Here is a 15,454-nt window from a genome sequence, read left to right on the forward strand (position 1 = left end):
TGGAAAGATAACATAATTTCTGTACTAATTAGAAGAAGAAGAAGAAGAAGAAGAAGAAGAACAAGGGAAAAGTTAACGCTGCTGAATATCTCTACAAGTCTTGTCCTTCATGTTGAACATTACACGTTTCTCCAGAATTCCTTGCTGGAAAGAGTACAGGGAGGCACAAAAAATGATTTAAACTTGAATCATTAGTGTTCGCCTTTGATGAAAAGTGGTGTGCCTTCGTTGGCCCCCCCTCAGTAGGAAGCAGCTTATCTGCTGAAGTAGAACGAAGCTGAAAGCCCGCAGACACCCCCCCCCCACCCCCCACCCCCCACCCCCCCAACCATAATGCAGCTATGTCAATACAAATACATCACAGCCACTTTGTGAACAATTGTTTAAGCAATACAAGCATAAAAATAACATTACACCAGCACAGTCACTTTGATATCATTCGTGACAGGTTGCTGTCTTTATTTCCCGCAAGACGTCGCTTGCTGCGAGGCCTTACAAAGTAGAACCTCTGTAGATGTATATTTGAGTATCTTTTTTTACGTCCCACAATGATACCTTCCTCCAATTTGCATATTCCACCTATCCCTTTGCAGTCTTTTGATTTGTCTCCGAGTGACAGACTGGCTTTTTCGCCCATGTTTACAATCAGTTGAATTCTGTGCCTAACAATATTGGCACCGTGTGTGCTGCTACCACGTTGTGCTGCTATTGTAACATGCTATGCTGCTGCCATGTTGTGTTGCTGCTATGTTGTGTTGCCACCATGTTGTGTTGCTACCATGTGTTTCTACCATGTTGCCCTGCTACCATGTTGTGCTGCTGCCGTGTTGTGTTGCTACCATGTTGTCCTGGTACCATGCTGTGTTGTTGTCATGTTGTGCTGCTACCATATTGTTCTGCTGCCATGTTATGCTGCTACCATGTTGTCCTGCTACCATGCTGTGTTGTTGTCATGTTGTGCTGCTACCATGTTGTGCTGCTGCCATGTTGTTCTACTACCATGCTGTGATGTTGTCATGTTGTGTTGTTAAGTTGTATTGATATCATGTTGTGTGTCATGTTGTGCTGCTGCCATGTTGTGTGGTCATGTTGTGTGGTCATGTTGTGTTGTTATGTTGTGTTGTGTTGTTGTCATGTTGTGATGTGATGTGATGCTGCTATGTTGTGTTGTCATGTTGTGTTGTCATGTTGTGTTGCTGCCATTTTGTGTTGTAATGTTGTGTTGTTGCCATGTTGTGTTGCTGCCATGTTGTGTTGTCATGTTGTGTTGCTGTTATGTTGTGATGCTGCCATGATTTTTCATGTTGTGTGTCATGTTGTGTTGCTGCCATGTTGTGTTGTCATGTTGTGTTTTTGTCATGTTGTGATGCTGCCATGTTGTGTTGTCATGTTGTGTTGTTGTCATGTTGTGATGCTACCATGTTGTGTTGTCATGTTGTGTTGCTGCCATGTTGTGTTGTCACATTGTGATTCTACCATGTTGTGTTGCTGCAATGTTGTGATGCTACTATGTTGTGTTGTCATGTTGTGTTGCTGCCATGTTGTGTGGTCATGTTGTGTTGTCATGTTGTGTTGTTGTCATGTTGTGATGTGATGCTACTATGTTGTGTTGTAATGTTGTGTTGTCATGTTGTGTTGCTGCCATGTTGTGTTGTCATGTTGTGTTGCTGCCATGTTGTGTTGTCATGTTGTGTTGTTATGTTGTGTTGTTGTCATGTTGTGATGCTACTATGTTGTGTTGTCGTGTTGTGTTGTTGTCATGTTGTGATGCTACTATGTTGTGTTGCTACCATGTTGTGTTTCTGCCATGTTGTCTTGTCGTGTTGTCTTGTCGTGTTGTCATGTTGTGATGCTACTATGTTGTTGCTGCCATTTTGTGTTTCTGCCATGTTGTGTTGTTGTCATGTCATGTTGTCATGTTGTGATGCTACTATGTTGTGTTGTCATGTTGTATTGCTGCCATGTTGTCATGTTGTGTTGTTGTCATGTCATGTTGTCATGTTGTGATGCTACTATGTTGTTGCTGCCATTTTGTGTTTCTGCCATGTTGTGTTGTTGTCATGTCATGTTGTCATGTTGTGATGCTACTATGTTGTGTTGTCATGTTGTATTGCTGCCATGTTGTCATGTTGTGTTGCTACCATGTTGTTGCTGCCATTTTGTGTTTCTACCATGTTGTGTTGTCATGTTGTGTTTCTGCCATGTTGTGTTTCTACCATGTTGTGTTGCTACCATGTTGTTTCTGCCATTTTGTGTTGCTACCATGTTGTTTCTGCCATGTTGTGTTGCTACCATGTTGTTTCTGCCATGTTGTTTCTGCCATGTTGTGTTGTCATGTTGTGTTGCTACCATGTTGTTTCTGCCGTGTTGTGTTTCTGCCATGTTGTTTCTGCAATGTTGTGTTGTCATGTTGTGTTTCTGCCATGTTGTGTTGTCATGTTGTGTTGCTACCATGTTGTGTTGTCATGTTGTTTTGCTACCATGTTGTGTTTTCGTGTTGTCATATTGTGTTGCTGCCATGTTGTCTTGTCGTGTTGTCATGTTGTGTTGCTACCATGTTGTTTCTGCTATGTTGTACTGCTACCATGTTGTTTCTGCCATGTTTTGTTGCTACCATGTTGTTTCTGCCATGTTGTTTCTGCCATGTTGTGTTTCTGCCATGTTGTTTCTGCAATGTTGTGTTGTCATGTTGTGTTTCTGCCATGTTGTGTTGTCATGTTGTGTTGCTACCATGTTGTGTTGTCATGTTGTGTTGCTACCATGTTGTGTTTTCGTGTTGTCATATTGTGTTGCTGCCATGTTGTCTTGTCGTGTTGTCATGTTGTGTTGCTACCATGTTGTTTCTGCTATGTTGTCCTGCTACCATGTTGTTTCTGCCATGTTTTGTTGCTACCATGTTGTTTCTGCCATGTTGATTCTACCATGTTGTGTTGTCATGTTGTGTTGCTACCATGTTGTTTCTGCCATGTTGTTTTTCTACCATGTTGTGTTGCTACCATGTTGTTTCTGCCATGTTGTGTTGCTGCCATGTTGTGTTGCTACCATGTTGTGTAGTCATGTTGTGTTTCTGCCATGTTGTTTCTGCCATGCTGTGTTGTCATGTTGTGTTGCTACCATGTTGTTTTTTTCCATGTTGTGTTGCTACAATGTTGTGTTGTCGTGTTGTCATGTTGTGCTGCTACCATGTTGTGTTGTCATGTTGTGTTGTCATGTGTTGCTGCCTGGTTGTGTTGTCATGTTGTGTTGTCATGTTGTGTTGTTGTCATGTTGTGATGCTACTATGTTGTGTTGTCATGTGTTGCTACCATGTTGTGTTGTCATGTTGTGTTGCTACCATGTTGTTTCTGCCATGTTGTGTTGCTACCATGTTGTGTTGTCGTGTTGTCATGTTGTGTTGCTACCATGTTGTGTTGTCATGTTGTGTTGTCATGTTGCGTTGCTACCATGTTGTGTTGTCATGTTGTGTTGTCATGTTGTGTTGCTGCCGTGGTGCTACCATGTTGTGTTGTCATGTTGTTTTGTTGTCATGCTAATATGTTGTGTTGCTGCCATGTTGTGTTGCTGCCATGTTGTGTTGTCATGTGGTGTTGTTGTCGTGTTGTGTTGCTGCCATGGTGTGTTGCCATGTTGTGTTGCTACCATGTTGTGTTGTCATGTTGTGTAGCTGCCATGTTGTGTTGCTACCATGTTGTGTTGTTGTCATGTTGTGTTGCTACCATGTAGTGTTGTCATGTCGTGTTGTGTTGTTGTCATGTTGTGTTGCTGCCGTGGTGCTACCATGTTGTGTTGTCATGTTGTTTTGTTGTCATGCTAATATGTTGTGTTGCTGCCATGTTGTGTTGCTGCCATGTTGTGTTGTCATGTGGTGTTGTTGTCGTGTTGTGTTGCTGCCATGGTGTGTTGCCATGTTGTGTTGCTACCATGTTGTGCTGTCATGTTGTGTTGCTGCCATGTTGTGTTGCTGCCATGTTGTGTTGTCATGTGGTGTTGTTGTCGTGTTGTGTTGCTGCCATGGTGTGTTGCCATGTTGTGTTGCTACCATGTTGTGTTGTCATGTTGTGTAGCTGCCATGTTGTGTTGCTACCATGTTGTGTTGTTGTCATGTTGTGTTGCTACCATGTAGTGTTGTCATGTCATGTTGTGTTGCTGCCATGTTGTGTTGTCATGTCGTGTTGTGTTGTTGTCATGTTGTGTTGCTACCATGTTGTGTTGTTGTCATGTTGTGTTGCTACCATGTTGTGTTTCTGCCATGTTGTCTTGTCGTGTTGTCTTGTTGTGTTGCTACCATGTTGTGTTTCTGCCATGTTGTCTTGTCATGTTGTCTTGTTGTGTTGCTACCATGTTGTTGCTGACATTTTGTGTTTCTGCCATGTAGTGTTGTCATATGATGCTGCCATGTTGTTTCTGCCATGTTGTGTTGCTACCATGTTGTGTTGTCATGTGATGCTGCCATGTTGTTTCTGCCATGTTGTGTTGCTGCCATTTTGTGTTGTCATGTTGTGTTGCTGCCATGTTGTGTTGTCATGTTGTGCTGTCATGTTGTGTTGCTGCCATGCTGTGATGTTGTCTTAGGTCTCTCTTTATTTAGTGTTGTGGTGTCTCGCTTGTCGTGATTTTGTGTTTTGTCCTACATTTTTATTTTTAATCCCAGGCCCCCGTCCCCACAGGAGGCCTTTTGCCTTTTGGTAGGCGTTCATTATAAATAACAATTTGTTCTTAATTGATTTGCCTAGTTAAATAAAGATGAAATAAATAAATATGTTTTATCAGAGGGAGTAACCAAAGGCAGCAGCATTCTGCTGTGTCTACTTCTCTATTGAGGACACAGGAAACGGTTACATTCATAATTTTGACTCACAATGGCAATCAAGCCAAGTAGATTACATCTCCCTTATCAGTGAGCAGCTCCCACGGTATGCTTTTGTTTTGGCTTCTCTTGAGAAACCATGTAAGAGTTGGTTAGAAGAAACCTTGTAACTGTTGATTAGAAATGTCTCTAGAAAGTGCACTGGCCTCCACCAAAGTCTCTGTAGCTAGTGTCTGGTTCAGTTTGAAGTGGCCTCTTCTCCTTGGAAGGAAACCAACTGCACCACATGGCCATGCAACTGAGAGGAACAGATAGGTGGAGGGGCAAATTAGCCATGTGCTGAGTAAATCTGGTGGAGCACTGAAACCAGAGTCTCTCTCTCTCAGGGGCGTCATGCACCCCAAATATCTGAGGGGGCACAAGAATTTAGTATTTTTTCGGACACCTGAAAACAGCATTTTCCTGCAATTTTGAGCCATAATCCTCAAATAGTTTTACAGCTGCACCATTGAGAGCATCTTGACTGGCTACACCATCGCTTGGTATTGCAACTGCTTGGCATCCGACCGCAAGTCGATAGAGAAGGTAGTGGGAGCCGAGCTCCCTGCTATCCAGGTGGTGTCAGACGAAGGCTCTAAAAATGGTCAAAGACTCCAGCCACCCAAGTCATAGACTGTTTTCTCTGCTATCGCACAGCATTTGGTACCGACGCACCAAGTTTGGAACCAACAGGAAGGACCCTGAACAGCTTCTACTCCCAAGCCATAAGACAAACAAATAGTCTGTATTGACACGCTTTTACAGAGTGCTTGGACTCATCACATGCTACTGTTTATTATCTATCCTGTTGCCTAGTTACTCTACCCCTACCTATATGTACATACAGTATCTACCTCAATGACCTCGTACCCCTGCACATCCACTCGGTACTGGTAACACGTGTATATAGCCAAGTTATCATTACTCATTGTGTATTTCTTCCTTGTGTTATTACTTTTTAAAAAATGTTTCAATATCTCTCTGCATTGTTGGGAAGTATTTCACTGTTAGTCTACGCCTGTTGTTTTACGATGTGACAAATTCGATTTGATAATCATTATGCTTCATTCTATGCAAAATAAAGATGTATATTTTTCTGAATATCTAAGTATACCTTTTAAGCTGTCTGTATATCCTCCTGGCTGGTGGATATATATTTTGTTAAAGAAACTAAATATGCTTCTCTGCATTTCTGCTGAAATTGGGGTAAAAGTTTGAAAGGAATGTGAGTCTTATTCAGTACATTTAGTAATTGCTTGCTTTTCCAAAGTCTACCAACCCTTGCCAGCAGGCATGCCAGCTGAGATGGATAGACAAGCTAGCTACTCTAACTTGATAGCCTGAAAAGGCTTCTTGGTATCTAGTTATGAGGTTTGGAGATTGTGAACCCTATCTGGGCTGAAGACAACTTCATAAAATTGTTAAGTGTCTAGTAGCATTACAGACAAACAACAACATTTTTTTTTTTTTTTACAAACAACCAAAAAAGGAAGTGACATCAGAAAAAAGTATCCACACCCCTTGACTTTTTCTACATTTTGTTGTGTTACATCCTGAATTTAAATGGATTACGTTTAGATTTGTTTTTGTCACTGGCCTACACTCAATACCCCATAATTCCCTAACTCGGTCTTCGGGTTACACAGCTGATCCAAAATAATTAACTAATCATCAATCATGAATCATTTGAATCAGCTGTGTATTGTTAGGGCAGTAACCAAACGTGCACTCCTTGGGGTCCCAAGGACAGAGTCACGCTGCCATAATGTTAAAGTGGAATTCTATTTTTTTTGTTTTGTTGTTATGTTTACAAACTAATTAAAAATAAAAAGCTGAAATGTCTTGAGTTAATTAGTATTCAACCCCTTTGTTATGGCAAGCGTAAATAAGTTCAGAAGTCCAAATTAGCTTAACCCTTTAAGCATGGTGAAGTTATTAATTACACTTTGAATGGTGTATCACCCAGTCACTACAAAGATACAGGCATCCTTCCTAACTCAGTTGCCAGAGAGGAAAGAATCCGCTCAGGGATTTTACCATGAGACCAATGGTGACTTTAAAACAGTTACATAGTTTAAGAGGAAACTGAGGGATGGATCAGCAACATTTTACTTACCCCACAATACTAACCTAAATGACAGAATGAAAAGAAGGAAACATGTACAAAATAAAATATTCCAAAACATGCATTCCAAATCTGTCAAATCAATTAACTTTATGTCCTGAAAACAAAGTGTTATGTTTGGGGTAAATCCAATACAGCACATCACTGAGTACCACTCTCCATATTTTCAAGCATAGTGGTGGCTGCATCATGTTATGGGTATGCTTGTAATCATTAAGGATAAAAAAGAAACGGAATGGAGCTGAAAACAGGCAACATCCTAGAGGAAAACCTGGTTCAGTCTGCTTTCCACCAGACACTAGGAGATTAATTCACCTTTCAGCAGGACAATAACCTAAAACACAAGGCCAAATATACCCTGGAGTCGCTGACCAAGAAGAATGTTCCTGAGTAGCCCAGTTACAGTTTTGACTTAATCAACTTGGAAATCTATGGCAAGACCTGAAAATGGTTTTCTAGCAATGATCAACAACCAATTTAACAGAGCTTGAAGAATTTTGAAAATATATTTTAGATTTGAGATTCTTCAAAGTTGCCACTCTTTGCCTTGATAACAGCTTTGCACACTCTTGTTCAATTAGCTTAGCCTTTGGCAGGGATGTCATCACCTTTCATATGCATTTCCTCAGTAACATGGGGATTTACTACACATATCTTTGTTCAGTCTTACTAGGTCTGGCATTGTGCGAGGGAAGGAAGGAAGGAAATAAGGAAGATAGGGAGAAAAGAAGGAAAGAAAGAAGGAAGGAAAGAAGGAAGGAAATAAGGAAGATAGGAAGGAACGAAGGAAAGAAAGAAGAAAGGAAAGAAGGAATGGAAGAAGGAAATAAGAAAGTAAACAAGGAAGGAAGGAAAGAAAGAAGGAAACATGGCGTCTGTGTCTTTCTGTGACAATGCGTGGTGATAATATGCGACAATTTTAAAAAGGGGCGTACTTTTGAGTTTGAGTGAAAGAAAGGGAGCAACGGGGCCAGGTGGTGGTGGGGGGGGGTGGGGGGTTCTTTCAGGAGTGAGTGACAGATGTGAATATTAATGGTGTTGCCCTCCTTCTCTCCCACTAATGATGCGGGGTGCATGCACATATGGCTCCCAAATAGGATCCTGGATGTACCAGCCTAGACAGCTGGTGACATCCCATTTACCACATGAAGAGGGGGTCTGCCACCAACACCGTGTCATGTCCCCAACCTGTCACCTGTAAACCAAACACACTATGGGATTCTGCAGTGTGGAAAAAGGAAGTTAGAGCGGTACCTGGTAAATAGCCTATCCCTCAACGTCAGCAACACCAAGGAGCTGATTGCGGACTACCAAGTTCCTCGGTGTGTTCATCACAGAGGACCTGACATGGTCCAATCACACCGACACTGTGGTGAAGAAGGCTCGGCAGCGCCTCTTCAACCTCAGACGACTGAAGAAAATTTGTAATGGGCCCTCGGATCCTCAAGAAGTTCTATAGCTGTGACATCGACAGCATCTTGACCAGCTGTATCACCGCCTGGTATGGCAACTGCACCGCCCTCAACCGCAATGCTCCACAGAGTGTGGTGAGAACGGCCCAATACATCACAGAGGGCGAGCTCTCTGCCTGCCGTCATTTATGTCAGGAGGTGTAGGAGGAAGACCCGGAAGACTCTGTTACTGTCTGGGCCTCAGACCAATAGGCTCCAAGACCACTTCTACCACCAGGCAATCAGACTGCTGTACAGCTAACCCTAATTGTCTTTCTGCACAGACTTACCCTGACTGTCCATACATCTATCCTTTACACACACACACATGGTAGAAATCTGTCATTCTGCCCCTGAACAAGGCAGCTAACCCACTGTTCCTAGGCCGTCTTTCTTTCTCTCTCTCTCTCTCACACACACACACACACACACACACACACACACACACACACACACACACACACACACATAATGCTGCTGTTCTATTACATACTATTGATTCAACTTTGTGACACTATCCACTCTATATTTGTAAATAAAGTCATACTTGACATGTCACATTAATAAACTATACTACATATCCTATTGTGTATATGTCAGTTAATTACTAGCTAATTGCCCCCCAACATCGGACACCCCCAACATCGGACACCCCCAACATCGGACACCCCCTAACTTCGTACACCTCCTAACTTCGTACACCTCCTAACTTTGTACACCCCCTAACTTCGTACACCTCCTAACTTCGTACACCCCCTAACTTCGTACACCCCCTAACTTCGTACACCCCCTAACTTCGTACACCCCCTAACTTCGTACATCTCCTAACTTCGTACACCTCCTAACTTCGTACCTAACTTCGTACACCTCCTAACTTCGTACACCTCCTAACTTCGTACCTAACTTCGTACACCTCCTAACTTCGTACACCTCCTAACTTTGTACACCCCCTAACTTCGTACACCCCCTAACTTCGTACACCCCCTAACTTCGTACATCTCCTAACTCCGTACACCTCCTAACTTCGTACCTAACTTCGTACACCTCCTAACTTCGTACACCTCCTAACTTTGTACACCTCCTAACTTCGTACACCCCCTAACTTCGTACACCCCCTAACTTCGTACACCTCCTAACTTCGTACACCTCCTAACTTCGTACACCTCCTAACTTCGTACACCCCCTAACTTCGTACACCCCCTAACTTCGTACACCTCCTAACTTCGTACACCTCCTAACTTCAGAGGTCAGAGGTCTAGCGATTAGAGGATTAAATCACCTCGAGTTTAACATTTAAATGGACTGGAAAATACCGGTACGTTTTGCAACTAAAGACAGCCTTCTAGCTAGCTGACCACCGATTTACATTGCAATTTACGTAAGTTAGGTTTTGAGAGTTACAAAAAAAAAAACGAATATATATAGACATTTTGTGGACCACTGTATATTGTAAAATGTGACTGCGCGACAGACCACACATAATTTAACATCCAACATTTTACCTCTGAAATATATTTAAAATATTTCAGGCAAGTCATTTTTTTTTTTACCGGAAAGCTAGCCAACCAGTTCACTATCTAGTTAACACTTTGGATACGAGGTTGGCGTCTCTTTTTTTAGAACAACATTTAACGGATATATCTTAGAATTGAACAAAACAGTAAGGTGGCCAATAACTGTATTGCCGATAATACAGGATGTACTTGTTTTGCTAAACCGCTTATCAAAAAGTAAGCATTTCACGTGACAAATAAACTTTGATTTGATAGTAGTAGTAGTTCCACTGAAATGTCAAACATGCTACTTGCTAACCCGTTAGTTAAAAAACATTTACGACACCAATAATGACAAAACATTGACGGCTTGATCACAAGATAACACTGTTATATTTATATAATATATTTATTCCTATAATATATTATTGATATAATTGATATTGGTTATTGTTCCGTAATGTTGAGGAAGCTAGCACACAAGCACTGCAGCTTTTATACCTGCTGTAAACTATGGATGTGATGAATCATATGCCTGCTCTAAACTGACCCTCTCTTTCTCAGCTTCGAACAATGAGAATTTCTGCCATGAAATTGAATGTGTACTTTACTTATTTGGAGAGTGTTAAGGCTTCACGTAATCCAGAACATTTTGTTTGGAGTGATCTATTATGGTAGACTGAGCAATGCGGCAACTGAAAGGTTGCTAGATTTAATCCTCCGAGCTGACAAGGTAGAAATCTGTCGTTCTGCCCCTGACCAAGGGAGTTAACCCACTGTTCCTAGGCCGTTATTGAAAATAAGTATTTGTTCTTAACTGACTCACTTTTCTATTCAAGAGCGATGATTTTGGTGCAGAACCTGTAATGCAGGTAAATTGCCAAGCAGGGACTTGTATGAGCCACTCTGAACAGGTTGTGACAATGAGCTCAGGGATAGAGTTCACTATCAGGAATCTCAGTATTGACTTTAGTCATCTCTCATCTCTCCACGGCTACTGCTAATGTACAACGAGCCATCTGGCACAAAATGGCTGCCATGCATCACTATAGCTGGTGATATTATGACCAGTGGTGAGTGATCTACAGTAAATGACTCAGCTCGCCGTGTAAAGAGCCTTGGGAGCTGTAATTGAAAGCAGTTACATTAATTGAATCCATTATGATCATAAGCGTGAAAGGAAAGAAAAGTGACTGTGTATCGAATAAATTCTGCTGTAATCTAATAGGGTGCATTTACAGGACAACATACCACACTGCTTTACAGAACCAGCGAGAGAGGATCAGTTCCTAAAGTTAGAGAGGCAGGTGGCTGTAGATGTGACCTTTGGCGTCTTGGGCACCGGGTAGTTAGACGTTCAGGTGCTCTTTCACGTTGAGGGATTATCAGACGGCGGTGCTCGGGCTTCTTCAATGGGATTTCACATTCCTGTAAAATTCCTGAAAAGGCAAGTTCATCTCCGCTCCTCCCTATATCTCATTGGAATCGCCATCACATGACTGCCCAAGCCAGGGGCGTCTTCACTGGGAACGGAAGCAAACGGAACGAAACAGGGAGAGGACCTACCTGAATTGGAAAAAACGCTTTCCGTTTGAAGCAAACGGTCTTCGTTGCAAAACGTTTTGGACTAATGATTACACCCCCATCACATAATCTGTGTATTAGTACATTACTGTATGGGCAGTAGGTTCTAGTGGTCACTGGTAGTTACTTAGCAGCAGTGGATCAGAAAAAAAAACTGCTGTTCTGTTCTAGGAACGAATTTACATTTGGATACATTACTGCTCTTAGGGAGAGCCGAGAGGGGTTCATCCCACTAAAAATATTTACACATCTCAAGCAGACACACACCAGCCCAAATCCGAGAGAACTAGAGAGAGAGAGAGAGAGAGAGGGAAGAGGGATGAGAGAGAGGGAAGAGGGATGAGAGAGAGCGAGAGGACCCATGGAGGCTGTGTTTGTCATGGTCATTAATTACACAGTGGATCATGTAAATCAGACTTAAGGGGAGCCGCCGAGACCATTATCAGACACCAGGGTCTTTCCACTTCCTCATCCACTTTCTGGGGCACTACAGACAAGTAGGAAGTGTTGAGGAAGCAGACACTCTGGTCTCCGTTACTCTGTCACAGCCTGCCCCCTCGTGGTAATAGTATGTTATTACATGTTAGAGGTGCCGGGTTGGGGCTTTGGGCTTTTCCTTCGATTCCTCGTGTCCTCTCCCCTTGCCTCTTTCTCACAAAACCCACTGAGAGGAGGGATCTTGGAACTTTTCCGTTTGAGAACGAGGAAGATGAGGGAAAACAAATACGAAAGAGCCTGAAGATAATGAAGAGTTTAACCTGTGATGTTTCAGTTCTAATTCACTCTTGAGCAAAATCATATGGATTAGATTGGTAATATTTTATGCAGTACTCGACTTCCCTGTGAAATCTGGAGAGAAGATATATATATATTCCTAAAGAGTTATGATGTAATGTAAAAGAAAAAGCAACCGGTCTGTTTGATTGGACGATTTTATACTCCATAGAATATGCATTCTGTTGACATTTTACACGCACACACACTGCAAAGTACTGGCATCTCCGCCCCGAGAAAATGCTGCAATAGAGTGATGATTAAAGTATTGCTTAAGTGTCTACATCTCTACTCTTTCTAAACGTTGGCAATATGAACACATTTGATTTCACAAAAAATAACAAACAAACAAAAACTCTCAGAGACAAACAGGTGTAATACTACAAAGACCCTTGGAGAAAAAAAATGACGTGCTGCTTCAAAGCTGCCTCGATAATACTGTAGAACGACGGAGACAACACTTCCTGTTGCGTAGGCATAGAAACATCATCAAATCAAACGGACAGGACAAATACAATACATTCTGGATAAAAAATAAATTGTCATCATGCAAGAATATAACATCAAATAAAAATAAAAAAAGAGGCACATAGTGAATCACGTTTCAATCCATGTCTTATGCATATCAAATATAGAATATTTTCAGAATAATTATTATCAACATTACAGAGTTATTGGATTTGCTTTCTATAGGAACTATATACAAGGCATATTGTCCCACGTTTGTTTTACCCCACTGCTGGGTAAAGTGATGATTGTCATTTTCATTAAAAACATGGCTGTTGTTCCTGTTATTTTATTAAATATATCTTATCTACTCTAAAGGAATAACGGGAATCCCTTTTTGTGTCTTTTCAGCTTATAGAGTGGGGGGGATGCTTGTCTTCCAGCTGTTTGACGTTCAGAATGTCTCAGTCTGCAACTTCCAACTCCTTCTCTATTTACAATAGTACAAATGCAAAACCTGGATAGAGGAGAGGGGAGGAGAGGGAGAGGGGAGGAGAGGGGAAGAGAGGGAGAGGGGAGGAGAGGGAGAGGGGAGGAGAAGGAGAAGGAGAGGGGAGGAGAGGGAGAGGGGAGGAGAGGGAGAGGGAGAGGGGAGGAGAAGGAGAGGGGAGGAGAGGGGAGGAGAGGGAGAAGGAGAGGGGAGGAGAGGGAGAGTGGAGGAGAAGGAGAGGGGAGGAGAGTTAGAGGGGAGGAGAGGGGAGGAGAGGGGAGGAGAAGGAGAGTGGAGGAGAAGGAGAGGGGAGGAGAAGGAGAGGGGAGGAGAGGGGAGGAGAGGGAGAGGGGAGGAGAAGGAGAGGGGAGGAGAGGGAGAGGGGAGGAGAAGTGAGGAAGAGGAGAAGTGGGCGAGGGAAAAGGTAAGGAGGACACACACACACACACACACACACACACACACACACACACACACACACACACACACACACACACACACACACACACACCCCTCCACAGCTTTAGAGGAGGAGAGAGCTACTGGATACAAAACACTGTGTAATAAAAAACGAATCCTCCCTGTCACGATATATAAAGAGTTCTATGGAACCAAAGCTGGAATGTGATTGTGTCTCCCCTGTCATTGGAACAAGATGAATCTCATAGCTTCTCGTCTATGATTGACGCTTGTGCAGTAGAGTTTATAGGGTTGATTGTCAAGGCTTTTACAGGATGATGCTTCCTGCCATGCAATGACCTGGGAGAGGGTCCCTTAGAATAGTCCACAATACACCAGGCCTCGTGCCACCAGGGCGTGGCTGGCTACTGGGGACTAGCTAGGCCTCGGCTATGCCTGGGGCTAGAATGAGGACGAGGCCCAAGGCGAGGCAGAGGAAGATGGGCAGGGAGGAGGCCGAGGAGCTGGGGTATCCCGTGGACCTGATGGTGGAGATGGAGACGTCGGAGGTGAGGAAAGCAGACAGAGGCACGTGGGAGACCAGGGTGGGGCTGCCGTAGTTGATGAGTGAGTCGATCTTCTCCGCCTCCATGCTGCAGGCTTCAATCTGAGACATGATACACACACGCACACACATATACATGTATGATGTTATGCATTGTCTTAATTCCCTTCTGAAATAGCAGATCCAAACGTGTTATTTTGTTATAACGTAACAAACCAGGCTCTTTGTTTGTTGATTCCTAATTGAACCACCTAAAAGTTACCGTGAGTCACATTCTTGACTAATAGTTCCTAGAGAGAATGACAGGAGGCCGGCCCATAACCTTCCTTTCCCGGTTTCCATCGATAATTATTGCTCAGGGCTGTTTTTTTTTGCAGAGATATCAATAAAAGGGGTGGAAAGGGTATGAAAAAAACAACTTAATTGGGAGTTTCACACTCGATGCGACAGAACTGGTGGCAGAGATGAAACGTCGGATTATGAGTCCCAGTGGAGTGAAAGAGATTCTGAGAGGAGTTAGATTGTCTCTCAGCGAGACGGGGGTTTGGGGTCTCTCGTTCGTCATCTAAGTCTCTGGTGTCATGAGAAAATCTTTGTTTAACCTTCTGTTTATCCAGGTTAGTCCTATCTCAATTAAATCTAATTAATAGCCAGTGTGTGATAGTGTGTAGCTAGTGTGTGATAGTGTGTAGCCAGTGTGTGATAGTGTGTAGCCAGTGTGTAGCCAGTGTGTAGCCAGTGTGTGATAGTGTGTAGCCAGTGTGTGATAGTGTGTAGCCAGTGTGTGATAGTGTGTAGCCAGTGTGTGATAGTGTGTAGCCAGTGTGTGATAGTGTGTAGCCAGTGTGTGAAAGTGTGGAGCCAGTGTGTGATAGTGTGTAGCCAGTGTGTAGCCAGTGTGTGATAGTGTGTAACCAGTGTGTCATAGTGTGTAGCCAGTGTGTAGCCAGTATGTGATAGTGTGTAGCCAGTGTGTAGCCAGTGTGTAGCCAGTGTGTAGCCAGTGTGTGATAGTGTGTAGCCAGTGTGTGATAGTGTGTAGCCAGTGTGTAGCCAGTATGTGATAGTGTGTAGCCAGTGTGTAGCCAGTGTGTGATAGTGTGTAGCCAGTGTGTGAAAGTGTGGAGCCAGTGTGTGATAGTGTGTAGCCAGTGTGTAGCCAGTGTGTGATAGTGTGTAACCAGTGTGTCATAGTGTGTAGCCAGTGTGTAGCCAGTATGTGATAGTGTGTAGCCAGTGTGTAGCCAGTGTGTAGCCAGTGTGTGATAGTGTGTAGCCAG

The 15,454-nt window shown here is 43.0% G+C and overlaps 1 protein-coding gene across 1 annotated transcript in view; it reads right to left on the reverse strand.

Moving 5' to 3' along the window:
• Positions 1-12,417: 12,417 nt before the first annotated feature.
• LOC139420145 (reversion-inducing cysteine-rich protein with Kazal motifs-like) overlaps positions 12,418-15,454 on the reverse strand; it is an 86,665-nt gene continuing 83,628 nt past the window's right edge. Inside the window, exon 21 of the mRNA XM_071169924.1 lies at positions 12,418-14,276. Within this exon, the coding sequence (XP_071026025.1) occupies positions 14,049-14,276 (228 nt within the window). The 3' untranslated portion in view covers positions 12,418-14,048. The remainder of the gene's footprint in view (positions 14,277-15,454) is intronic.

Source organism: Oncorhynchus clarkii, chromosome 11, assembly GCF_045791955.1.
Source record: "Oncorhynchus clarkii lewisi isolate Uvic-CL-2024 chromosome 11, UVic_Ocla_1.0, whole genome shotgun sequence".
In the NCBI taxonomy this organism is placed as follows: domain Eukaryota; kingdom Metazoa; phylum Chordata; class Actinopteri; order Salmoniformes; family Salmonidae; genus Oncorhynchus; species Oncorhynchus clarkii.